Raw genomic sequence first — 25,940 nt, forward strand, 5'->3', positions numbered from 1 at the left:
AAGGTGCTGGAGGTCTTGGACAGGTGGGGACAGGCCTTTTTTTCCACCAACAGTCCTTTTCCAGAGGGCAAAGGAGGATGGAGAGCGGCACCATGCCCAGAGGGAGCCTCTCAGCCAGGACGGGCATGTGAGACAGTGCTCCAGTCAGCTGAGGTGGGCAAGCTCGCCCGGACCTCTGCCCTGCAGAGCTGCCCGCCTGCCACATCTCCCGGGGATTTGCTGCAACACGGAGCTGCCCTCAGTTCCTGTGGATCATGCCTGCATTATCCTAGCTTGCTGCAGAGAGGATCAGTTTGATCAGTACCAGGGTGCGTATGTCTTCTCTTCTCTTGTTCATGGGCTCACATTACAGTCCTCCTTCCCTGGGTCCCTTCACTGCTCAGCTCACCCCTTTGATCATTGCTGCTGCTCCGCCCTGGCCACAGAGCCCCCATGCAGGGTTTGAGGTAGGGGCAGACTCAGCCCCCTTCCTACTGAAATCCTTGGAAAATGGGATGCCCTCCACTCCCTTCCACCCTCTGTATGGGCTGTGATGGGGTGAGCTCCTGAGCAAGGCAATGAATGATTAAATATTCTCCTGAGAGAGTGTAACACAGCGTCTGCTCCCCACTGTGTGAGCAGCTCAGCATACCTATGGGAAGATGCAATCACTGCAGTTTATACCCTGTGAAATAACCATGCACAGGGAAGTGAAACTCTGGCCAAACTCAGATCCAGGAAGGATGAGATCTATTTCCAGAGTCCCAACATGTCTGTTCACTGCAGTCCCAACTCCTGTGAGCTGGACAGACCTGAGACAGGCAGTTCCTGGGTGACCTCAAGCAGTATCTGTTTCTAATGATTTAAACTGATCGCTGAGCTGCCTTGAGCCTGCTGTGTGGAAACGTGGCAATTCCTATCCTCAGAGCTCTGCAATGTACAACATCCCTGTGTTAGCTGGCGACCTGGTGAGAGCTCTTTGCAAGGGAGGGAAGGCAAAAATTCTCTCTCTTCCCCCTTCCCAAGCACCTGGGCCAGCTCTCAAGGTGGGCAGAGGGGAGCTAGTCTGTCTGCAGAAGGGCAGGAGCTGAGCAAATGCAGGGGATGTGACTACAGCCCAGTAGCACTGACAGGAGCACTTCTGTTGAAATCTGAAATCTCCTGCAGCATCCCCTGCAGCTCACACAGGAGCATACTTGGCTCTTGAGATACCTGTTCTCGGCATGCCAGGATGCAGTGCTCTGAGGCAGGATGAGTGATGTGAACCCTTACTGCATTGTACAGCCTCCCGCTCTGTAACCATGACAATTCAGAGTGTGGAGATTGCTGTGGGTTTGATGGAAGTGGCTAGAGCTGAGATCGGCCACCCACCGGGGACCGCTCACCCCTGGGCCACCTTCCAGCAGTGGCAGGTCAGGGCTTGAGCAGGGCAGAAGCAGCAGCACAACCCAAAGTTGCCATATCCACATGAGAAAGTGACAACACCTCCGTCAGATTCAGGAAGGTTTATCATTCCTACGTGCCTGGAAATCCACCTAGAAGAATGAAAAGTAAAAACATACCTTTTTACCAACCAAAATGGTATGTTTACACAGATTTCAGCATCTCTGAAGTTAGTGATTCCTTGGCTCTGGAGAAATAGCTGCCACTTGCCTGATTTATGGAATTAAGTAGAGTTTTACAGAGCTAAAATCAGGCCAGAACCTAGTATTTGTGGGTAGAAAGATTGTTTGCAGCTACAGGCTAGAACAACTTGCTCTGTCCTTCTATTAGGCACAGGAAAGGGATGGGCCAGATTTTCAGTCCAGGACTGACTTTGGAGACACAGTCATACCCTGTTATGAACATCTCATCTAATTCTGCTGTTTTATGCATTTCAGTGATTACCGTCAACGTGTTTGGAAGACCCCTTGTTGAAAGACAAGATGAAGAGAAATACAGAGTTAGACCCAAGGAGCCTGACCTCAGAACCAGCCTCTCCAACGAACAGTGCAGAGAAGGAAAAGATGGAGGTTGCTTCTGAACTGAGCAGCCCAACTTTGCATAGCAGGCACAGTGGGTTCTTTGAAAGAGGTATTAAAACAATGTTAAGTATCCGGAAATCAAAACAAGGTCTGAACAAAGAGAAAGGAGAGGAAGGTACTGGCACTTGGAAAGCAAAACGACTTTCTTTGCGATTTTCCAAGAGCTACGAGGAGAACAAAACCACAATCTGTAATGGTGTGGAGGAGATTGGTGAGAAGATAGAAGCAGAGCCCATTCAAGGAAAACCTCTTTCAGGTAAGAAGCAAAACCACCAGTGTAATTCGCTTGGCAGGTTATATCTAACCTTCAAGTAATTTACACTTTGCAAGTCTTGGGCTCAACAGAGGTGCTAAAAAAACAGTCATCCCATTACCAGGCAGAGACACAACTCTTGTTGGGCTGTTACCTGGCCAACCCTGGGCAGGTCACCTGTCACTGAACATGCTGCTCTGTGTCCTCCACTGCATTAGTTTACCCATATCAACAACCTACCTTTCAACCTGTTGAAAGCAGACATATCACCCATCATACATCGGTCACCAATCTGCTGAGCACAGTTTGGGAAATGCTGGTCTGACAATATCTAGAAGTGCAACGTGGGCTATTCCTACACTGTTGCCTGCATTGCACTCCTGGACAATTTCTCCTTATCAGCTCTCAGACTGATGGACTCTCTAGGTTGCTGCAAGACCCTGATGGGGAAAAAAGATGGTTTGGATGTGATCTGGCTTGGCACCTCCACATTGTTTCCTAATCTTAGAGAATGACTTGCAAAGAGACCTCCACAGATACTTTGCTCTCTTACACTGACTTTCTATCTATTCTTCTCACAACAGCGGTGCTGCAAGTATTTGTTCAGTTTGTTTTCCTCAGGTTGGTTACTCTCATGCGTTTTGTCAGCATGATTTAGACAGGTCTTAGTCAAATTATAATGACAACCTTCAGCATAGCTCTCACTTTTTCCCAGGTGTGGGCAGACTGCCATGATTTTGGTCTTGGTTTGAGCACCATTCTCCTCCACCTTCTCAAGGCAGAGGTACTGCAGTGCATCCACCAGGAGATAGACTGAGGTGGGTCAACATGGCTTGACCTTTCCTCAGCCTAAATTTCCAGAAAGAAATTCTTGGTCTACTGCATAGGATGTCATGGGGATCAGATAGAAGGGCTGACATTGTCTCACTGCTGTAATGTGCTTTACTGAGCCATGAAGTTATTTACTGCTTTGCACTGATACATTGTGAGGTTGGTAGGCTGGATCTGAGCCCATCCCATAAAATTTCCTAGTCTGTTCTCAAAGGATCATAGATGAGAAGCAAGAAGAAATGTTACCATAAGCCCTTTTCACCTCCTGCAATAAACAAGGTGAGGAATTGCATGAATAAGACCCATCCTGTGCCAAATAACTCACGATTGGCCTAGACTAGAGCAGCTCTGTCAGAAACATGTCCCATCGTGGCAAACGATGGAGACTCCATCATGTGCACCATTAAGCTGCATAATAGTTAATTGCCTTTCAATTGTCTTCCTTCAACTACCAGCTGGCTGCTCTTGTATTGCTAAATTAAAGATCCATTTAGCACCCAATATCACATCCCTGAATAATTATCCTAGATGATGATTAAATGGTGTTTTCTCACTTTGATAAACAGAACAGAATGTATTCCTTTAGTCTCTCACTGAAAGCATTTGTGCAAACACAGGTTTTATATTAATTTATCTAGAAGAGACTAAGTTAATTGGCACAATCTCCCTCCCCTCTGAGTGCAGAAGCAACTGTAGCTCCATATAGGCACTCAAAGCTCTGTGCATTCTATGCTGCATCAATAGCTGAGTTATTTGGTGTATTTCTGTCTTCATAAAGATACTCTTATGCTGCACAGGATATCTGATGCATGTGTTATAAAATCTGTGTGCGGACAAGCCCAAGGGCATAAATTATGGGCTATGAACCAGTCTTTCATACCTTCTTTGAGTGCTCTCCAACTTTTCCATATCATTTTATATGTGCATGTAGGTCCCAGAATCAGTGGCCACACATGTCTAAATAATACCTTTCCCCTTCTCCTGCCATATGCCCAGTATCACAGTAGGATCTCCTGTTCAGAGCATCTGTTATGATGCTGGAGATGGTGAGATCTTCCCAGAGCCTATCAAAAACAAACAGTTCTCTTAGATCTCCTCAACACATGGCAAATACTTCTTATATTACTGGTAAATAGGCAGTAGGTCTTGCACCAGCAAGACTTTGAAAAAGAAATTAAAAAGTCAGTAGACCTTGGCCACTTTGGGGGTAACAGTATTTGGTGGCTTTTCCCCAGCCTTAGCCAACACCAGACAGTACTGGTAGTGGGTGCCAAAGGCAAAGGAGGTGGGGAAAACCCACGTGTGACCTGAGCACCAGAAGAAAGCACCCACAGGTTTGGATCCCCCTCCAATACACATACACCTCCCCAAATCATCCAGGGACAGCTGTGCTCACTGCTTGGAAAACAAGTGTCACTGGTGAAAGGCAGTGCTTGGCAGCTGACTGTAGGTTAATATACAGGCAGTGAACAGCCAGCTCACCCAACCTTGAACCACCCCAGGTGGGTCAACTTCATATACCTGGCAGACTTTGGTGTTTTTCCATTTCCTCCTGCTGAGACCCCAGGACCACCATCCCAGAGACTCTCCTTGCTTCCCAACCAAAGGGTTATTGCAGATTGCAATAACTGCAGAGCTGCGAGGCTGTGTCTTCTGGTCCTCCAGAAGTCCCTCTTTTTAATTGAGAGGAGGCTCAGGACCACAAGCATTCACAGAACATCTCCTTAATTTCAGGAACAGGTAAGAGGCATCTTTCAGAGGTCATTTGCTTTGGTAGACACAGGCTGAAAAGGCTGGCCAGCCACAGATAGGCCAGTCTCTGGCTTGCTACTTTAGTCCCTGCATCTCAAGGAGTCCTCATAATGCAAATCACCAGCAACAAGCTCTGCAGTTTGCATTAGCATTTTGCTCAGCCCTCAGAAATGCAGGAGCCAGTTTAGCTGTGACATTAGATGGGGATGTGTCTTAGAAAAACATAATACTGCACAAAATCGAGACAGGAGGGGTGCCCGGACTTTGCCCAGGGTGACATCTGAACAGGGAATGTTCCCAAAAATGTATCAGGAGCATTCCCAAGCCAGTATCCCTCTCCCCCAGGGCCTTGGTATCTCTGGAGGACATGCTGGTGGGTGGGCTGGGGGCAGACATGACCATCTAGTGAGATGCCTGACCTGGGAGCTCAGAAGGCCCGTCCTGCTTTGCTCCCTCCCATCTCTCCAGCCAGATCCCTGGGCACTCTCCCTGCCTTCTTGGGCAACATGCTGAAATGCCCTTTCAGCCAGAGGTGCCGGAGGTGAGCTGCACTGCCATGGCCAAGCCAGCAACAGAGCTGTGCTGAGCACACTGGTATGCTGTGAAACAAGCACACCCATGCTAAATAAAATCCTGCTGGTAGGGTATATCCTGAACTGTCCGCACTGTCAGTCCCACTTCAGCTCCACACTAACAGAACGGCAGAGCCAGAGGTCGTTTTATGCAGCCTGAGACCACAGTGTCCCTTTGTGCAGCCTTGTTAGCCATTGCCTGAGGTTTTCCTGCAGGGCTCTAGTCAGTTTTTTTGATATTTCCTACCTCTGAAACCAGTAGTTTAGAGATGTGGCTCAATTTGTAGTGATTGCATTTCCACTGCTTTCCTCTCCTGTGTCAAACAGGAGCTGGAGAGGCTGCGGCAGTCAGTCCCAGGGGCACTGCTGGGACCTGGCTACTCAGACCAGCCCTGCAATCCTCCCTGGGGGGCATCTTGTCCTGTTACCAACCTGTCAATCGCCTAACACCTGCTTTGTCCCAACCCTTTCCCCACTCCTTTCTGCAGTAATGGAAATCAATGAACTTATTCAGAAAAGGCAGCTTTTGGAAGCATTTGCAAGTATCAAGTATTTGGAAGATGAAACTATCGCTGAACGGGATGCTGAGAAATACAAGGACAACCCCCAGGAGTTTGTACGGAAGTCCAAAGACGTAGATTTGCTTTATAACTCCATCACAAATGCGATCCAGTCCATAGTGGTGGGAACACTGGAGCATCCCACTGTAGAGGATACCATGCTGACCTCCCTGGTGACTTTAATTGCCCGTGAAGAAGCAGCTCATCCTAACACAGGCAACAGTGCTGGTCCTGGGTCAGACTTGCTCGGCACACCCAGAAAGTGGAGGGAGGAGTGGAGGGAAGCTATCAATGAGAGCGCTAGAAAAAGAGTCCTGGGGGTACCCATGGCATCAAAGGAAGAAAAAAGTTCTTGGCTTGATCTCCACTTAGCTTTCCTTCAGAAACACCTGAGTGAAGACTTACTGAAAATCAAGTTATCAGTAAAAAAGTGCTATCCAGAGGAGTACCGGGTGTGTGACATGTATGTAGAGGCTTTTCACAAGGCCATTGCCTTACACTTGCAAGAACTCTCCCAGAGACCACTGGAATTCAACGAGCTCTACACCTTGCTCGACTGGGTGGCCAACACCTACCGAAGGTAAGATGTTGTGCTTGCCACACTGCTTCAGCCTCCTCCAGAGAGCGGCAGGGCCGCCGGGTGCTTCAAAAGCACCGAGTTGTTTTCAGTTTCCTGAGCGAGCAGGAGAGACACAGTTGTTTCTACAGTAGAGCCAGATAGCTAATCTATTAATAGGTGGGGACAAAGGTCTGTGGATAAAACACTAGCTGCTTTTCACATGTCTAAATTGCCTCATTTTCCCCTCCCTCTCCTACCTGCTGTTCTCATATGCCAGGAAGCTCCTCCTGGCAGCTCTGATAAACCTGCTCCCTTTCTGCAAATATTTTGCAAGGTCCAGCAGCTGCTTGGTAACTTTTCCAGGCACAGGGAAGGACCTCTGGAGGACCTCTGCCTTCTTCCTGTTTAATTAAAACTGCAATGCATTTGGAAACAGGCGCGTTACCAATCATGCTCAGGGATCAGTCATCTCGAGGAGGCGCCAAGATATCACCATGTGGAATTAGACACATTAAAACAAAGGCTCTGGCTCAGATGTGTCCACTAGTTGAATAGAAGGTCCATGGTTTTTAGGACCTCTGAAAAATAAAATCTGTAATTCAGGGGTTTCTAAAATATTCTAGGAACTGTATGGACATATCAAACACCATCTTCAGGGCACCCTGTGTGTGTGGGAGTAAAGGCAGAAATTCTTCACAACAACAGTAAAAACTGTGCTGCTGGACACTGCCTCCTTTTAAAGCCAAAGGAGACATCTAAGATAGGCACCTGTAGAAGGTTCAGGCATGGCGTGTTCTCAGTTGTTCACTGGGCTAGACAGTTGTTCACTGGGCTGATCATTCCAGTCCCTAAGAGCTCCCAGACTAAAATCCAGCAGAAATACACAGTGGGGTGGGAAGGAGGAGAGAGGCAACATCCACAGGAGATGGGTCTGCTAATAAGCACATAAGAACAGCCATGTCAAAACAAAATCATCTCTGCCCAGTAGCTGGTCTTCACGAATGGCCTGAACCAGATGCCCAAGGATGGGACAAACACAAACCAATTGACTTCTCTCAAACAAACCAACAAAAAAGGGAGTGAAGGCAGGAGTATCCACACTGGGTCAAACAGTGGGAAAAAATGGACAGGGTGGAGCAGGGGAAGCAGCAGTGACACTTGCCCAAAGCACCTCCGTCCTGGGGTAACTTTTGGCTCAGGAGCATTTGCACTGCCAATGCTCTTTATTTTGAACAGCTGTCTATCCTGGGAACTTGCCTAGCTGTTCCTAAAACTCCATTTACAGTGTGCTGACCATGATGACACATGTGTAACTCAGCATCATGGCACTGGCTGACCAGCATTATGGCAGGACTGTTACGGGAATAACACTCCCACCCATTGCCCTTCTCTCTCATGTGTCCCTGCCGATCTCATCTGGAGGGAAATTCCTGCATGTCCCCAGTCCCTGGGAACTGTACTGCACCCCAGCATTGCAGGAGAGGGGGGAAGAAATGAGCTTCAGCAGCCAGGTTCTGCACCAAAGAAAAGTGCCCCCATCTTATTTCTCTAACTTGCTGTGAAAGAGTTTATTGAGAGCTTGCAGCCGTTTGGGGCACTGCTTGCAATCCCCTTGCTGGGTTGGGCTGTTTCTATTTGATTTTCCCATTCTAAAAGAACTCATCCTCTCTTGGGACCCATCCCAAAAAAGAAGAAATTATCTGACCCAAACTCATTATCAATGCTATAAATCAAACAAACAGAAAAAAAAAAAAAAAAAAAAAAGAGCGGAATAAGTTCCTTAAGTATACATTTGAGCCAGTCCTTTCAGTCATGGTGGAGAATTCGTATTTAAACCTTTGGTGTCCTTTTAAATGTGTTGCTCCTGCAGCAGCTGGGCTGTGCAATGCTCCACACGTGCAGATGTACCTCTCTGGGAAATCTGAACCATTACTCAGGAACATTGACTCCAGGACACTATCAGCAGGCTGAGCTTTTTTTCTGCTGAGCAGGTACTCTGCACCAGCCTGACCTTGTACAGTACAGTCCTCACTTGGATCCAAACCTAACTGTGGGCTCAGCACTGGTTTGGCAATGGGAACCCTTTTTGGTGGTTGGGCAAATGAGCAGGCTGTGTGTAGGACATTGCAGCTGTGTTCCCTGCTAACCAGGTGACTGCTTGCAACTTACGTCTCACACTCATCAAGTGCAGGAATATTTTCCTCTTTGTCTTCTCCACCTTCATTACCCTGAAAGATGCAATGCTGCCACGGTCCATGGCAGATTGCAAGGCTAGCACATTCAATTGTACAGGCTAATAACAGGTTTCTCACCCCAGAGGGAGAAACACAAACACTCCTTCACTTTCCCTGCCTCCCCACTAATCAGCTGGCCTGATTACACTGCAATCCAGAGGAAAGCGAGTGGTGAAGTCGTGTGTCAGCTGAGTGCACTTTGGAGTCAGAGTCTGTAGCTGCACGTCCACCCACCACTTCCATCTGCGCAGGACCCGCGGTGCTGCCACGGCCCATGTGCCAAGCATGGCAGTGCCTTCCCGAGGCTGCCCTGCGTCGAGCAGGACCTGCTCTGCCACCTCCCCTTGTGAGGGATAATGCACAGCAAAAAATAACAGGCTGACATAAGCCATGATGTGACACCGGAGAGGAGCCAGGGAGATCAGCTAACTCCCAAGCAGCACGCTGCTACAGGAATTACCCTGAAAGGCATTTCACAAGCTCGTAGTCAAATGAATCAGCTTCAGGTTGTTTATTTAAAAAAGTAAATTCTCATAGTACTTTTCATGTCCAAACAACTCAGAAGTCTCATGATTTCTAAGGTGGGCTGGAACCTTAGATCATTTTGATTTTGAATAATTAGGATTTTGAATAGCGAGGAAAGATTTTCTTGTTAAAGCTTGAAAACAAGCATCGCAATTTAAGCTTTAAGTATATTTCTCACGGCTTAATAATTATGTAGCTCATGCCATATGAATATTCCATCAGTTTACTCACACTCTGAGGCAACATAATTTGTTCTTTTGAATCTTTCTAGTGAACTCTTTCTGGGTCACCCCGATCTCAAACCAGAAGTTAAGACAGAAAATCTGTCCCTGTTGTTAGCACCAGCTGACTGGGATAAACTGAAAAACAACTACATCGTTTCTGCAAAGGTGAGAGTTTTGACCTTGTCCCCATGTGCTCCCCAGGGAAGGTATGGAAGTCCCAGCCTCCTGGGCAGAGGTCTTGGATGGCTGCATCATGGTTTCTAACCCCACCAGGTGCTGAGTCCTGCCAGAATGGCCTTTAATGGCCTTTAATGAAAAGCAAAAAAGACCTGAACACCAATTCAGGGACTGAAGCAGGCCATGGGCCTGAGCCTGGATGATCACAGAGGCAAAGGGACTGTACCACAGCCTTACAGTATGACAGAAGCTTACCGAAAAGTCATAGCTAGGCTTCATCAGATTGAACACATTGCAAAGCTAGATGTAAAGGCATTTTAGCTGCTACTTTCACAGCATGTGATCTCCCTCAGCACATCTGAGGTTTGCTATAGGCAGACAACTTTGGGCATGCCCCCACCAGAGGACCTCCCCATGGTTCAGTTCCTCCTAGGAAGCCCCGTCTGCAGTTGTCTTTCTGCTGTCCTTGGCTGGGACCCTGTGTAAGACTACATGCTTTCCTGGCTCTTTGCTGGGCTCAGATGTTTTCTAGCAAACAATTTCTGAAACAGGACACTGCTGAAGGTGAGCTCAAGGTACCCAGCTGAATAAAATTGGTATAGCTCCATCATTCTGGTGAAGGATCGTTGTGTTTCACCAGCAACAAGATTGATTTATTAGCCAGGGCTGAACAGTGCTGCCACTTATTTGAGTGGCTGTACTGCCAGAAAGGACCAGTTTGATCTTTAATCCTGACCTTGTGCATTACACAGGCTAGAGGACTTTGCAATCAAGCAGTCAAACAGCTGACACAATATTTCCCTGCCAGGAGAATTATTCTGCCTTGATTTGGGAGTACATTGCCCCCACACAGCACAGCTCCTGATTTTTCGTGAGATCCTGTGTAGACCGACGGGGTGTAGAGCAAAACCTTTGCCTCTGCTTACCTTTCCACACTGCACACGTGAGCCTTTCACACGTGCTGATGGAGCAAAAACACGGCAAGTAGCTTTACTAGTGCTTGCTTCGTTATCCTGAGCTGCATGTCTCCTTCCTACGTTTAACATTTAGGGGAAAATCAAAAGCTATTTTGGAAACATCCTGAGACTGGAGGTCACGGAGAAGTGGGAGAAGGAAGTTCATCCAGAAGTGAAGGAAAACCTCTACCACTCCTCGCTTTCCTTTGATATTCAAACGGTATTTAATTAGCTGGGGCAAAGTGGGTTGGGGGGGCTCTGTGGCTCCAGGGAAACTGGATCATTACTTTCTGGGGTGGAGGTACCACCTCCTGCAATAATTTATGTTAGTCACGCACTGGTAGAATACATTAGAGCAGAAAATGCCATTTATTACAACATTTAGCTCTCCCGCTTGCCTTCTAGCTGCAAATTAAACCTGCTGTCAATTGTGTCAGCAACATAATAGGCAACTGATTTTAAAGTGCTTAAATCTCTTTGATTAGAAAGAAGAAAGAGAATGGGAAAAAAAGGCAGAAAGAAAACGTTTGTTAGAAAAACCCCTTGGCTGAAAGAGCAACTTTATCCCGGGGCCGTGGCAGCCGTGGAAAGGCCGTAGGCAGTGACAGCCACTCCAATTTAAACAGTACAAAAAACAAAAGCTCCTACTAGCTTTAGGGACTACAGGGTAATAAATCCAGGAGGGGTTTGGATTCATTCTTCTCACTCAAAGGGTTGAGTCATTTCAATTAAATAATATCAAAAAAAAAGAGAGGGAGAGAGAAAGAAAGAAAATCAGAGAGTTTTGCCTGCTGCTGTGACTCTTTTTCCATAGAGGAATATTACACATTGTGTCATCACCGGGAAGGCAGGTCTGAATGGATTAGCAGATGGGTAGGATGCCTCGGAAAGAGCCAGAGCGGGACTGCAGACTGCCTCACTCTGGAAAGGCAGCTGGGGTTGTGGGAATAGGATTAGGGGGCAGCCCCAGTGCAACCAAGATTTTGGGGTGATGCCTGTGCAGCCCCAGTATCACTCCTGAAGAGGGGGCTTGTGGGGGACCCCAGGGATGGTGCTTATAGCCACCCTCAGCATGGGGACACAGGGACAGCTCAGCTCCCCTTGGGCACTGGGTTGGGGATTGATCCCTCCTGCAAATCCCCCCAAAATAGGAGGATGATACCAGGACAGCTCAGGCCTCCAGTCAACACCGCATCTAACTCACACTCAGACAGCAGAAGGACATGGGGCCACAGGGATGAATGATTGTGTCACAAATCAGTTTGTGCCTGTTGGCCCATTCTGGATTATTATTTTAAAAACTGCCAGAGAATAATGAAAACTGCCTGGCAACAAGTCGGATGTTTCCCCCTTTGCTGGGCAAGAAATTTTTATTAACTAAAACTGCATGAGATTCTTGTGAAGGATGTTTTGCCCCTGCTTGTCTCATTCACTGGAGTTTTTTCATGTCCTTTTCTAGATCATCGGGGAGCACATGAAGATATCTGGAGAGATCAGCAGAAGCCTGGAAACAAAAATGCTTGAGCTGTGTCTGGCAGAGCTGCACGAATTCATACCAAGGTCATTGCTGCTCCGGGCATCACATTCCTTCAAATGAGTCCCATATTGGTAAAAAAGCAGGGAAAAGGTCCATGCACTGGGCCAGAAGCTGGCACCAAGCAGGCATGGGCCTGAGCCTCGGAGAATTAGAGATCAGTGTGCCCAATAATGAGCAAGCTGCAAAACAACTTGGGAGTCATAAACAGACCCAGATGGGACTCTTGCAAGTCCCAAAATCTGAGGTCATAGCTCCAAGAAGGAGCAGCTAGATGGAAAGGGATGGGACCACTGCAGTCCCATCCATCCGGGACCTCTGTGGCATTGGATGCTGGTCACTTGCAGCTGCAGCCACATGCAAACAGGAGTTACGAAGCCCCCCAGACCCAGAGCCTGCTTGCCCAAAACATCATCTAGGTGTACCAGGGTGAGTCCTGCTGAGAGGGTTTTCTCCTACATCCCATGGCTATGGGCATAGAACTGGCTGATGGGACCCTCTCTGTTACACATGGGCAAAACATATAGCTGGGCTGCCTTATGAGTCTTTTTTAAAAAATTACCCAGTGTTCAAAAGACACAGGACCCTACACCTTTACTGAAATAATGTTTTTCTGCTTGGTAGTCCCCAACTTATGGCCTCAGATCTTAGCCCCTGTGACATGCTTTGGGGAGGCTCCAGCGAAGGTTTTTGGCTCACAGAGGGTCCCAGCACAGCAACACGCTGTCTGACCCCTCCAGCGGGGCTGTGTTTCAGGGGGTTTGCAGCCACTTGCCGGAGCAGCGATCTGCAGAGGAGAAAGGCTGTTTGGCATGAATCAACTCCAAGCAAGACTAAAAATAATTTCTCATTAACCTTTGAAGTTTCCCACCTCCGGCAGGTACTGAGTGGAGAGTTTGCTAATAGACGTTTTGCAGGAGCGAGGGTGGGAAGCCCCAGTGTTGCTTTCTCAGATCATGAACCCGAGGCATGGCAGGTGTCCAAAGTGCGCTCAAGGCAATGCTTTCCCTTCTAAACCCTCATCTCTAATAGCCCAGAGATCTACACTTGTCTCCCATACCCTGAGTGAGCAGGGTAGTTCAATCCAGCTATTTGGCTTTGAAGTCTATCTAGGTTTTTGAGGAGAAATGCAATACTGATGTTCTGTTCCTTCTTTTTTTTTTTCTGTTTTTTCCTTTTTTTCCTCCCTTCTTTTCCCCTTTTTTATTTTTTCACTTTTTTCTTTGTTCTTTTTTAATTTTTTTTGTATTCTCTTTTTAATTTTTTTCCTTTTTTTCTTTTTTTTTTCTTTTTTTTTAAACAAAATTGGTATAAAATGCAAGCTGGGGCAGCAATGACTCCCAGATGAAAGGGTCACTGAAACTTAAGCATTTTCTTAAACAAACCTGAGACGCAAGCAGCTGAGGCCAGCCTGAGCAGATTCTTTTATCCTGGTAAAGAATGGGACCACCAGGCAAAACCCGCCTGAGCACACAGCCTCCTGCTAGCAGCGCGGACCTGGCTGTAAAACAGCTTTCAAAACCATAAAAGCTGTGCTACACAGAAAACAGCTACCTAACCACCACGGTGAGGTTACAGGGGGATATGTAGGTGTGCTGCCCCGTTCCTATTCACCTTCTGTTGTAAAATCAGCCCTGAGGTAAATCCTTTCCTTGCGGGCTTAAGAGAGCACATATTATATTGCCCAAAAGCCAGAGAAATGAAGGACCAGACTGATGAGTCTGAGTACCACGGCCACAGGTAATCCCTCAGCATGAGAAAAAGTCAGAGATTTGGCATGCCAAGATCCCTGGCATCTCTCCAGAAGTGCTGCATACCCACTCAGGCGAGAGCAACCTAAACCCATAATTATCTGCCATCTATTCCCCTCCAATGCACACGCGTGTTACGACAGCTGGAAAAAACATGTCAGCATACAGAGGGGACAGGTTGGGCCAGCCACCAGTGTCTCCTGACATCACTGTGTATGTAGAAGATGAGCCATCCTTGGTCCCCCCACCATTAGTGTCAACTGCATGTCTTCTCCCACAGGTTCGAGGAGGAGTTCATGGCATGGAGCACTGCCCAGGACAGCCCCATCTTTGCGCCCTATTTTGCTGCCTACATCAACAGCTTCCACGACCTGGTGTAAGTCCACTCCCCTCCGAGCCAAGATGCCACGTTGCTGGGGTCCAGAAGGGTAGCAACGTCTGGAAAGGAAAGGCCAAGTTCTCCCTGGGGGGCTCCGCTGGGTGCTCAGCATCCAGCCCTTACCTCACTGGGGTATGTTCCCCAAGAGATGCAAATAAAAGTCACAAGGGGGAAGAGACAGAAGTGGGGATGGATCTGGTGCTTGAGTGAAAGCTTTAAACTCTTTTTCAGCCCATCTTTTTCAGCCCCAGAGGAGGAGTTTTTTCATTTTTTGTTCTGGAGGTTATCAGTATAAACCCATCAACACGGTCTGGGAGCTGCTTTTGGCACTGGGCTGGAAGAAATTCTGTGAAAGCACTCAACCTGCACATAAACCCCTTCCATCGCTGCTGGCAGCAGGAACTTCTAGGGCTTTGCATGTGTTATGAATTAGTTATTTAAAGCCATGTGTTGAAAAGGCCTCTGATGAATAGGTATGCCCACCAGCTCTGACTATTAAAGAGTGCTTCCAGGAGAGGGGCACTCTCCCCGTAAGTAGGACAGTGCCAGTCAGTGTGTGTGCCAGGGTCTGGTCCATCAGTCCAGTGCTATGGCACATGATGACCTTGCACCTCCCACCCTGCAGCCGCTGCACCCTCCAGTGCCAGTGCTGCGGGGAACTGGGGCTGTTCATACAGCACCTGCCCCAGGGGACAGCCTGTAGCCACGCAGGGACACGGCCCACCGAGGCTCAGGGGCTCTTCAGCATCTGGGGTCGTCCTGCCATGCAGATGTGGTGCTTTGGACGCCAACCCAGCTACCCGACACGAGGCTAATGCCTGGGGTCTGGCCACCAAAAAACTTGAGTTGTTCTCTCCAGCCCATGCTGCTGCATCACTGCCTGGCACCGCCTGCGGTGGGGATGTTATATGCCAAATATTATTTCGGGGATGCAGAGGATTTCGCGTTGTGTTGTCTCACAGGAGCCGACGGCTCCAGCCGCAGTGAGCACTACCGTCGGGAAGTCTCTAGATGGCACGGTCTCTCCAGCAATGCTAACCTCGCCGAGGAGCTAGCTGCCTTTTTCTGCCTCCTCCTGCCCCTGCAGAAAGTTGTTCTCCCCTTCTCTGCTGGAAACTGGAGAGGTGTTGAAGGGAGAAGACAGCCCCAGGGAGGGAGCTGGCAGGCTTTTGGGTGGTGGATTGGCTCTGCTGGGTTTATTCCTGAGCTGAGTTCAATATTTGTCAGCCTGGGGTGCCAAGTTGCTGGGCAGAGGTAGGTGACCTAACAGCATGATTTTGTGGATGCTGGACACAGACTTCAGGTGTTCAGCAGGAGTTACGGACCTGAGCCCTCAGCCTGGGGCAAGAGGAATGCTGTTAGGTGTTTTGTAGTCCTGCCTGGGCAGCCTCAGACATATAAACTGACTACCGGACAGTGGCAGGAACCCGCTGTGCTCTGTGGGCACAGCAGTGGATGTGGCACATCCAGGGAAGCTCAGGGACCACTAGCATTTTGGTGGTGCTGCCTCAATTCCCCCCAGGGCATGTTACAGTGGGGCAGGGACAGAAAGTGAGAAGAAAGCCAGGAGCTCACAATGCCCCCAAAGCCCACACACATTGCTGCGGATTTCATTAACCTCTCAGAAGTTGTGTTTTCTTCCTCATTAGTGTGAAACCTTGCAGAAGCACATACTGTCCCTAGGAAATTCCATAGGTTTCCACCTCCGTAGTTCACCATCCCAGACACGGCTGATAGATGCTGCTTGGAGTGAGTCACCAGGTGCTGGGGGACATAGGGTCAGCAGCTTTTCCTTCTCTGGCTTTATTATTTACTTCTCTCTTATCCCGTAAGCCTCTCAGTGCTCTCTCAGGTACCTGGAGATCATTTAGCAGAAGCGTTGCTCAAGTGAAAATGTAAGCAGCCTACGCAACTGATCCGCATGGTTGAACCATCCCACCTGATCAGGAAATACGTGATTTTTAAAGCACAGTTACTCAGCTGTGATTAATTTTCAGTGTATAAGATTGTGCAAAAAGAGTCATTACTTTGACCCATTGAGTGTTTCCAAGAGGAAGTACTAGATAGATACACAAATTTATTTTAAAATAATGCCCAAAATGCCAATCTGGATTAAATGCTTAGGGCAGTGCAATAGTTTACATTTTAACGTTAACACATTGGTGGTGTCTCTCTCTCTCTCTAGGCCAGGGTTAGAAACAGTGTTTAAAGTCAACACTGCGGAACTGCAGAAGATTTTGGCAGCTCTGACACGAAACTTCACGAATATTTTTTTTAATAAATTAAGAAAAAAAGCACAGGTAAGAGGATCTTGGCCACATTATTTCCTAAATATAAGGGGTGTATGCAGGACCACTGCAGCAGCTGAGGGCCATTACCCTTCCCTTGTCTTGCCAACTAGACCTCATTTTGCAGCACATGACATTATGGTTCCTCCAAAATGCATCATGCCTAACATTCGTAGAAATCCTCCTCAACGCAGCATCGTGGGAGTTTTTCACTATGAGCAATGATACATTTGTCAAGCTGTTTAGTATAATTTCAACCAAAAGAAAAGGGTATTTAGTGGCTTCCAGCATCTCAGGCAATGCAGTAGGGGGAGACATTATTTATAGTGAAGCACTGGGGAAGTCCGCTGGGCACCACCAATGGGACATTTTTCCTTCTATCAAAATATTTGGATTTTTCAGAACTTTGATTTACCTAATTGTAGATCTGCTGTCACAGTCTGTTATCAACCTCTTCAGACAGGACAGAATTCATTGTGGTAGAGGTGATTTTTCCAGGCTGTTTCCATGGTGAAGAAAGACTGATTCTTTTAGCATGAGGATGCTAAAGCTCTGGTATCAGCTGATAACGTTCTGATATCAGCTTAACTTGTGTTAAGGGGCCTAAAAGGCAACATGCTGCAATGCAGTTTGTGCTTCCCAGGTGCTGTAGAAGGGACTTTCTGCTCTCAGCCAGCTGGGGGTCCCCTAGCCCTAGCTGATATAACGCCAGAGATGGGTGGAATTAAGCCTTCGGTCCCATTCCTTTTCACTCATCCTAATTCACTTTCTAAATCACCGACTTTCAGAAACCAAGACAGTCACACAACTGCTTCAACCTAAGCCAAGCCTGCCTGGCCAAGGGGACTTTCCAGTGACTGCAGAGCTTGTCTTGGAGCCTAAGGGGCAGGCAAGGAAGGAGTCAAGCCAAGGCATTGAGCAAGAGAGCTGGAGAAATGTCATGAGAACTGAAAGCAGCCAAAGCTGAGCATTTCTAAACAGCTTTTCAGCAGGCTGGGAGCACAGCAGGAGGGCATAAGTGGGGGAATAATTGGGAAGGAGATTGCCAGGAGTCTGAAGACAGAGATCCTGAGAGCCAAGAGAAGAGTACAAGTGGGATGTGCCAGAGAAGGAATATTTTGAATTTGGCCCTTAGGGGAGTCTCTTCCAGGTGCCACCAGAAGAAGCCTTCAGCAGATATTGCTGTGCTTCTATGTAGAGGCACATTAGCTCTAGGGACCTGACAAGGGAAACAGCCCACTGGGGACACTTGGTCAGAGCACCTTGTACCCAGGGCAGATGGGAAACAGTGCCATCACTCCCACATCATCACTGACCATGAGGCACCAAGTTGGGGATGCTCCCAGCTGCTATTCTCCCACCACCACATCAAAGCAATGCACAGAAGGAAAATCCCAGTGAGACTTTGTGCAGACACATAGGTCTGCAGGGAGTACAGACAGCCCCCTGCAAGTGCTGTGAGCAAGAGGAGTTTGATTTCGTTGTGGAGGAGGCTGGAGGACTGATGGATTACTGGGCTAATTTCCAGCAGATTCACTACCAAGTGACTTGTCATGTCCGTAGCTGGTGGAAACCCATGTAACACTAGCATACATGGTTGCACACCACAGCCTGTTCTAGCCATGCCTGAGTTTCTTCTGATTAACATTCACATCTGTTTCTTCATCCATACAGTAGGGATACAAATTTATTTGCCTAAAGAAATATATCTGGTGGATTAGAAGGCAGCACAGAGCAAGGAAATGAGGTGTCCCAAGTAAGCCTTTAATGCCAAAACATCTCCTGCTCAGGGAGTGATGCTTCTCCTGTCTGTACTGGAGCACCTACCCAGAAAGGGGAGATGTGGGCCTTAATTCCCTAGGGCGGAGAGAGAAGCCCAGCCTGCTCCGTGTAGCTGGTGCCTAACTCCTGGTGTGTCTTCACATAGAGTGGGCACGTTGTTGGTGCTCTGTGCTTTTCGGTTCAAGCTCCCCAAGCAGGCATACAGCTGGGTGCCTTCGGCTAGTGCATCAGGTAGTCTGAATATCACCAGTGCCATCAGTGAGTTGGTCTTTTTTCAGCCACTCCTTAAGAAAATCCTGACCAAGGACTGGATTTTGGCGACAGAAAGGCCGGACTCGCTGATGCTGGCAGTCTCGCAGTTCTCTGAGCACCTGCAGCACCTGAGGGAGCCCATGGGGCAGGTAAGCAGCTGGTCTCACACCTGGGCACAGTGATGCTGGGGGGGGTCCCACTGTCATTTGCAGGCTGTGGTCTGACCTGCAGACTCCTCTCCAGCAGTGGGGGGCATTTATAACTGTGGGGACTGCTGATGCAGCAGAGTTCAGCTACTACCGTACTTCCACATGAGAATAAGCAACACCTTTCCTCCCTGTAGTTTAAATACAGGAACTGATTTCTTTAAAGAGTAACAAAAAGCTGTGGTGAACATTACCACTGAACATACAATTCCATGAGTCGCTGGCTTATATACTCCTTTCACATCTATGCAGTTGTGAAATAAATGGGTAGGTGACAACGGCTCTATATTTAAAATCTGCAAGCACCATCAAAACCTATTTCTAAAACAATCCTAAATATCCCCCTTTGCTACAAAGAAGCCAAACTGCCAACACAAAATCATGGGCTATTTCAGGGTGAGGTGTATTTCCATGGCATTCCCTTGGGCACTGCCATCGCTCTGTGCCAGACCTAGGGGCTGCGAGGCGCCAGCTCCCTTTGGCAGGGCTGGCCTGGGGAGCATGTGTTGACAGTGTGCTGCCTTTGTGTATCTCCTCTATGCCCTTGGCTGCTGCTAAAGACCCAAGGGCTTCCCCTGCCCTCTCTCACTGCTGTGGCCTTGCATGGAATTCACAGAAAAACCATGAGGTTTGCTTTTTTTAACCAGGAGCTTCTACGTGATGTTCATAAGTATGTGGTGAGGGAATACATCATGCAGGTCATCAAACCCAGACAGAAAATGAACAAGGAGACACGGCAGCAAGTGAGTGAAAAGATGAACCAGGAAGCCAGAATTCTTAATAATACGCTCATTGATCAGGTATGTGAGTTCCTTCCTGGCATCCCCTGGCTGCCCTGTTCCCAGAGGTGCACTATCCCTGCTTGGCTTCCTGCGGACTCAGGTGCCATGCTTTCAAGGAGGGCAAGCCTCAAGAAATGTAAAAGTGCTTAAAAGAGAGCAAGCAAGGTGGTTACTGCAGGTTTCTGATGCGGACTTCCAGCCCAGCAGCTATTCTGCAGTAGTGGCTTCTGCCTGCTCAGCTGGCAGCTCTCTGATTGCAGCGCCTGGTGTTCTAACAGACTCCCAGGCCCATGGGCGCGTTGCATAGCGTGGTTCATGTGCTGCAGGATCACACTCATCCTGTGGCAACTTCCTCCTGGGCCTGTTCCCTTGGGCCATGGGATGCACCTTGTCTCCGAAGGATTCCTGCCCTGGGTACAGCTCATGGAGAGGAGTCCATCAAGAAGGTCCATCTAGGCACACAGTCTGCATACAGGAAGGTGACGGGGAGAAAACTGTGGCTGTTTACATGTTTTGTGACTAGGCAACATCAGTCTGGGATTTTCAGGGAAGCCAAAGCTGAATTCATTGGATTTTGCAAAAAGTCAAGTGTCCAGGGCACTAAATCCCATTGAGGCAGATCCCTCTCAGAGACAAGACACACAAAACTATTAGGCACCAGGAGGTGAAGTCTCTGTCATCCTCTGCTGCCTGACCACAGGCACAATGCCTGCTCAGGGTCTGGCCCACCAGGGTGCTCATGAGCATCAGGGAGTGCAGAATCAGGCCCCAGCAGAGCTCCCGGGGGTGCCTGGCCATTGCCACCCAGTGCCGCCTTGGCCAGCACCCTGCTGACCCACGGCAGCACGCTGCCCGCCCCAGGGCAGCCTGTCCTGTCTGCAGCAGTACTGACTGTCTTACACCAGTAAAAGCAACCCGCTGCTGTGCTCTGTGCTGCAGGTAAAAAGGCATTTTGCAGGTGCTGCGCTCCCCCCTGACATCCCCGTATGCCTCCTCGTTCACAGGGCTCTGACTCCGACTGGCTCCTTCCCGCCATACACCATATTGCCAATATCATTGGGGAGAAGAAAACAGACAAGATCAAGGAATACGTTAAATTGCTGTGTCAGGATTATCCAGATATCAGGTACATGAAACATGAAACATGGCAGATGCCAGAACTGCTGGGCTCCGTCCCAAACAGCATCAGCTCGCCTCTTGCATTGGCCAAGCTCTTCAGTTTCTCTTCTCTGCTGGTAGCTACATGTTAGAGGTCAAGGTGCCAGCAACAGGGGGAATCCCACCTTATTTTGCTTTTTTTATGACTGTATCCTTTCTCTTTTTCCCCCTGACTGCTGGATCTTATAATGCACATGTTACCTTAAAAGCCTTTTCAGAATAGAATAGAATAGAATAGAATAGAATAGAATAGAATAGAATAGAATAGAATAGAATAGAATAGAATAGAATAGAATAGAATAGAATAGAATATTCCAATTGGAAGGGAACTACAATAATCATCTAGCCCAACTGCCTGACCACTTTGGGGCTGAACAAGTTAAAGGACACTATTAAGGGCTTTGTCCAAATGCCTCTTAAACACTGACAGGCTTGGGGCATCGACCGCCTCTCGAGGAAGCCTGTTCCAATGTTTCACCACCCTCTCAGTAAAGAAATGCTTCCTAATGTCAAGCCTAAACCTCCCCTGGCACAGCTTTGAACCATTCCCATGTGTCCTATCACTGGACACCATTGTATTGCTCAAAACTAACCTTGTTTCACTGTAAAGCTCCAGGTTGCTGTTCAGTGCATCACTAGTATTAGCCAGCTTGCCAATTTTCAGGCTCTAGCTTTGGAGCAAATAGTTTATGTTCTGTTTCCAGGCTCAGACTTCAAAGTGCAGCAGACATTCCACTACATTTTGGATTAAATTACAATTCTTTCTTTTATACTTCCCATTTGCTGTTCCAAAACAGCATCTGCAAAATTTATGGCTAGTGAAAAAGTAAACAAACAAAGTGACTAGCTCTGTGCATGGCTAACCAGCTGCATATCAGAAGTTACCTCCTCTTCTACAGCTCTTCTACCAGCTGTTGAGAAGGACTATCAGTCGTACAGCTTGCAAAAAAATTCCATTTCATCAGAGTCATTTCAGAAAAAGACCAAAGGTTTTTGCACTGGGTTACACAGTTCCTGCTGGATAACATTTATACAATCAAAACAAACCATAAATTGAACAAATTGCTCAGAACACTGAAGTGGACCCTCAAATATTCAGAAAAAAAATGACATTAAATATTTTCCTCTCCCCAAAACTGAGGCTCAAAATTTTTCATAAGTATATTTAACTTGAGTGGGTCAGATATGCTCTGGGCTTATCTGTGTGGGGAAATTCAAACATGGACTTGAAAAAGAATAATTGTTCCTGAGTGATTTCCTAGGTGAACATACCTATCCTACAAAAAAAAGCCTTAACCCCTGTGGCCTGACTAAGCTGACGAAGGAGGCAGTGCCTGTTCTGGGAAGGTAACTAATGGCTAGTCAGGCTTAGCTATTTGAAAACAATTTTCCAGGCAGAAAAGCCATTTAGAAGGCTGTAATTTGTTGTACTTTTTCATCATTAGCCTTAGACCCAAGCCAGATTTTAAGGCTCATCTTCTTGGTTGATCTATTTCCTGGCTTTCCATTATTGAGTAATATTATTTTTCACAATTAAGTTTGGAAAACTAGGCGGAACCTGCTGGACCTGCATTACTTCCTGTTCAGGTCTCTGTTAATTCTTCCCCTGAGCTCTCGGAGACGTTGCTGAATTTGTATATATCAAGATTACTGGAACCGGGTATGTTTCCAAGTTGGCTTTCCTAGCTCTAATCTAATTAGTGCCTGTCAGCTTCCTAAATATTAGCACTTCCATTACTCAGCTCAAAATAATCATTAAATAAAAGGTCTGCAGCCTCTCAGGAAAACTTGGAAAAGACATCACATGTGTGTGGAGAAGGAGGAGGAAATTCCCCGAAGCACCATCAGCAGGAAGGTGTCCCACCAGTGCAGGGTGGTAGGAGCTGATGCTCGCTGGCTCGGTACCTCTGGAGACTGCAGACCCCCGTCCTGGTTGATCCTCCAGCGCAGTGAGGGGACATTCCCTGGCGCTTTGCCATGGCCTCACTCTATCTCCGGCATGGTTGTTGGTTGCTTGCCTCTGGGCTGTTTTGCTCACCAGGACTGAGCAAGGTCTTGTTTGGTTTCTGCAGGAAGGAGCACATCCTGGCGGTCCTTGCACTCCGGGGGCTGGGGCACACCAGGAGAGCGGCAATTTTTCGGCAAGTCTACCGTGTGCTGGAGAGCCCTGACGGTGGGGAGGGCAGCACACTCTTCGCTGAAATTGATGTCCCAGTGATCATCAACTGCTTCTAAAACAACCAAAACAGCAGCCAGCATCCTTCCTCCTCCTATGCTGCCTCTATGGCGTGATCTAAAATCTGCTACCCCACCTCGCTCCTCTGCAAACACAACTCTTTCACTGCCTTGGGAAAAGGAGTAGTTTTCTGAACTTGCTACTCCAAGTTCAGAAACCAAAGACAACAGATGAGCCAAGACACTAGCCTCCTGCAAGAGCTCCTGGGCAGGAACTCCAGCCCAGGCACCACATCCACCCTGTCTTCAATATAGATTTTACTGCTAGGAGGCTGCTCTGTTGTTTGGTCCAAGATTGAGCCTCTTTTCAGAGAACAGGAGAAAACCAAAAGGAGTTCACTTTGAGCTATTTTAAGGCTTGGACTGTGTGTTGTATAATTACACAGCAGCAGAGCAAGAGCCTCCTTCATAATTAGTGTCCCTGAGCAACCAAGGGGCAGAGCTTGGGCAGGGATGTGGTAGCACCCAAGTCTTATCTCCTCCCCGGTGAACCAGCTGGCCAAGCTGGCATGACACAAGGCCGGTGACGTTGTGACCTGATGCCACAAACCACTACCTGCCTGAGGAGGAAAACCTTGGAGGGTAACCAAACCCCACAGCTGGGACACACAGCACATGGACCACTCTGCACTCCAGGATGCACCCTGTGACCGTTCTGGTGTTTCAGCAGATTTTCCTCACTTGTGGGCTGCCTTGAAAAACTCCTGTTGGACTGAACACCTGTTCATGCCACCACAGCCTCTCTGTGTGGGCCATGTGAAGGGAGGCTCCAAGTCCTCCTTGCCCTGGGGAGAAGGACCACAATGCCCTTAGTCCATTTTCTTGTATGTTCAAATGTATTTTAACAAATCTGGTACAATCTGACTGCAGTATGAAACCTAATGTGAGGCGGACAGGCATAGTGCTGCAGATCAGATCCTCATCTGGTGTAAAACAGCATCACCCCATTAATGGGCATGGAACACCACTGGTTTAACTCCGTGAGGGATCCAAAGCATTACATCCAGCATCTGCAGGGGAGACTAAAAGAGACATCTAGCAGCCTACAGCCATACAAATCTGATTCTATTTAATCAGATTTATCCTTTAGGTTGCCCTCTGCAGAAATTAATCCAAGACTCTGTGCAGAGACATGTTTACGACCTATAAATTAATGTGATAAATGTGGACACGGCCTAGCCTTGAACACTAATTTGTCTGCTGCAGAGCTTAGAGCATCAGTAGTGAGACTCATTTCCTTTGCTTCAGTTTGCACCAGTAAAAATTTCAGTCCAAGTGAGCAGCAGGTGCTGGTGACAGACCAAGGAGCTGTTCTGATGGATAAGAAATACAGAGTTCATCTTTAATTCACAATCATCATACAAAAGGTTTTCAAAGGTAGACTTGCTACCTCCTCAGTCAAGATGACGTGTTTTTCTAAAGATGGCTTTGAAATATCAGGTATAAATTAAGAGCCTGAGGCAGGAAATCCTGGGAGGAATTTTCTGCCCTGCATCATTCTCCAATACAGTTCATGACAAGTCCTGCAAATCCTCGGCTCAGTGATTCTCTGTATGGAGAAGGAGAAGTAAAATATCATCTGCATCTCCTGTTAGGTGTGCAGAGGTCAGCAACACTTTGGAGCTCCCCTTCCCTGTCCCAGGGACATGGTGCAAGCAGGGAGCCCTGGATTATACCCTCCATGGGTGTGTGAGCTACATCCCCCACCCCAGCGGAGGGGAGGGGCGTCAGCACTGAGAGATTTACATTTAATGTCAAAAGTACTAAGTGGGGGAGATAAAAAGGGGCTTTCAACTTTTGCATCCTCAGTCTGAGACATGTAAAACTGGATTTTTGGAGGAGTGCAGGATTTGAGGCACTAAAGCTTCAGCATGAGTTTTTGTGCATCAGAAATTTCCCGCTGCCCTGTATGCATCTCTGATCCAAGCACCTCACGCAAGGAATCTGCAGCACAGAAATTTTCCCAAGTGCATTGAACGTACACTCAGTTTTCAATCTTATTATTTTACTGGCAGTCTCTCCACAAAGTAGCTGCCTTTCCTCAGGCTCCAGCTGCCTGGACCTGGGATTAAATAAGGCACTCGGCTTCCGTTTTCTAATAAAAGCAAGCTGCTACCCTGAAGTCACAGAGGAAAGCTGGGCATGGTGACCTGTCTTTTGTCACAGCCTCTCTTGGGACTTTTGGATCCTGCAGCCTGACAGCCTGTGAGCCAGTGGCAAAAGCACAGCCTGCTTCCTCTGGAAGCTGCTTCTCTCCTGCTGCTTGCTCTTGAGCAAACCAGTTTAAGGTTAACCCCGTTAGGGCAAGACTATGGTTCAGTCCCTGTCCTGCCCCAATAGCCATGCAAGTGGAGAGGGAGCTTCAGGACATGTGGGGAGCAGGGGTCCCCCTTGGGCAGGAGGATGCTTGGTCTGGGCTGCAAGAGCAGATCCTGGAGACACCTCAGCAAGGAGAGAGGAAGTGCTGTGCTCTCCAAAATGAGCTGCTACCATCCAGCCATCTTCTGTGAAACACCCGGTGTTCATTAGGACCATATTTCACATTCCAATAAAAGAGAAGAGAAACCTCCCAGGGCTTTTATTGTGGAATATGTTGCTCTTGTTAGGAAAGTGCCAAGGATCTTGCTTATTACGCTATTAATTCCCTCTGTTGTTTCCCTGTGGTTTCCACAATCAGCCTTATTTCTACCCCAGCACACAGTTACATTCCCCACCGGGAGACACAGCTCACTTTGACCCTGGAGGGCCCAAGCTACCAAGTGCAGATACATCCATGCTTTCTCAAAAGTATCCAACTAAATGGAAGAGCCAAACTCACTCCAGATTTAGCTTCTCAAGGGTGAATGTTGCATTTCAGGGAGGGGGTAGAATCTGGCACAGCTCACAGCACTGTGTGGGTGGTGACAGATTTTTTTTTCTTTCAGAGG

General features: G+C 47.9%; 1 protein-coding gene across 2 annotated transcripts; it reads left to right on the top strand.

Annotated features, from left to right (window-relative positions):
• Positions 1-33: 33 nt before the first annotated feature.
• On the top strand, positions 34-25,582 carry EXOC3L4 (exocyst complex component 3 like 4). 2 transcript variants are annotated; one of them, XM_074821602.1, is made up of 12 exons: positions 34-308; positions 1,860-2,259; positions 5,900-6,551; positions 9,561-9,678; positions 10,741-10,866; positions 12,106-12,206; positions 14,212-14,307; positions 16,496-16,610; positions 18,659-18,781; positions 19,486-19,638; positions 20,625-20,746; positions 22,851-25,582. In XM_074821602.1, exons 2-12 carry the CDS (start codon positions 1,905-1,907, stop codon positions 23,011-23,013), a joined length of 2,124 nt encoding a protein of 707 aa, XP_074677703.1. In that variant the 5' UTR covers positions 34-308; positions 1,860-1,904; the 3' UTR covers positions 23,014-25,582. The 2 variants fall into 2 exon arrangements, with proteins under 2 accessions (XP_074677703.1, XP_074677704.1); XM_074821603.1 differs by having other exon boundaries at positions 19,486-19,581.
• The last annotated feature ends 358 nt before the right edge of the window (positions 25,583-25,940 follow it).

Source organism: Strix aluco, chromosome 4 (assembly GCF_031877795.1).
Source record: "Strix aluco isolate bStrAlu1 chromosome 4, bStrAlu1.hap1, whole genome shotgun sequence".
Lineage (NCBI taxonomy): Eukaryota > Metazoa > Chordata > Aves > Strigiformes > Strigidae > Strix > Strix aluco.

What these genes read in the sequence shown, in the direction of transcription:
- EXOC3L4 (XM_074821602.1), top strand. Translation starts at nt 1,905, where the DNA reads ATGAAGAGAAATACAGAGTTAGACCCAAGGAGCCTGACCTCAGAACCA. An exon ending in TCAAGGAAAACCTCTTTCAG is followed by an intron (nt 2,260 to 5,899) that starts GTAAGAAGCAAA and finishes TCCTTTCTGCAG; the next exon opens with TAATGGAAATCAATGAACTT. An exon ending in CTGCACGAATTCATACCAAG is followed by an intron (nt 12,207 to 14,211) that starts GTCATTGCTGCT and finishes CTTCTCCCACAG; the next exon opens with GTTCGAGGAGGAGTTCATGG.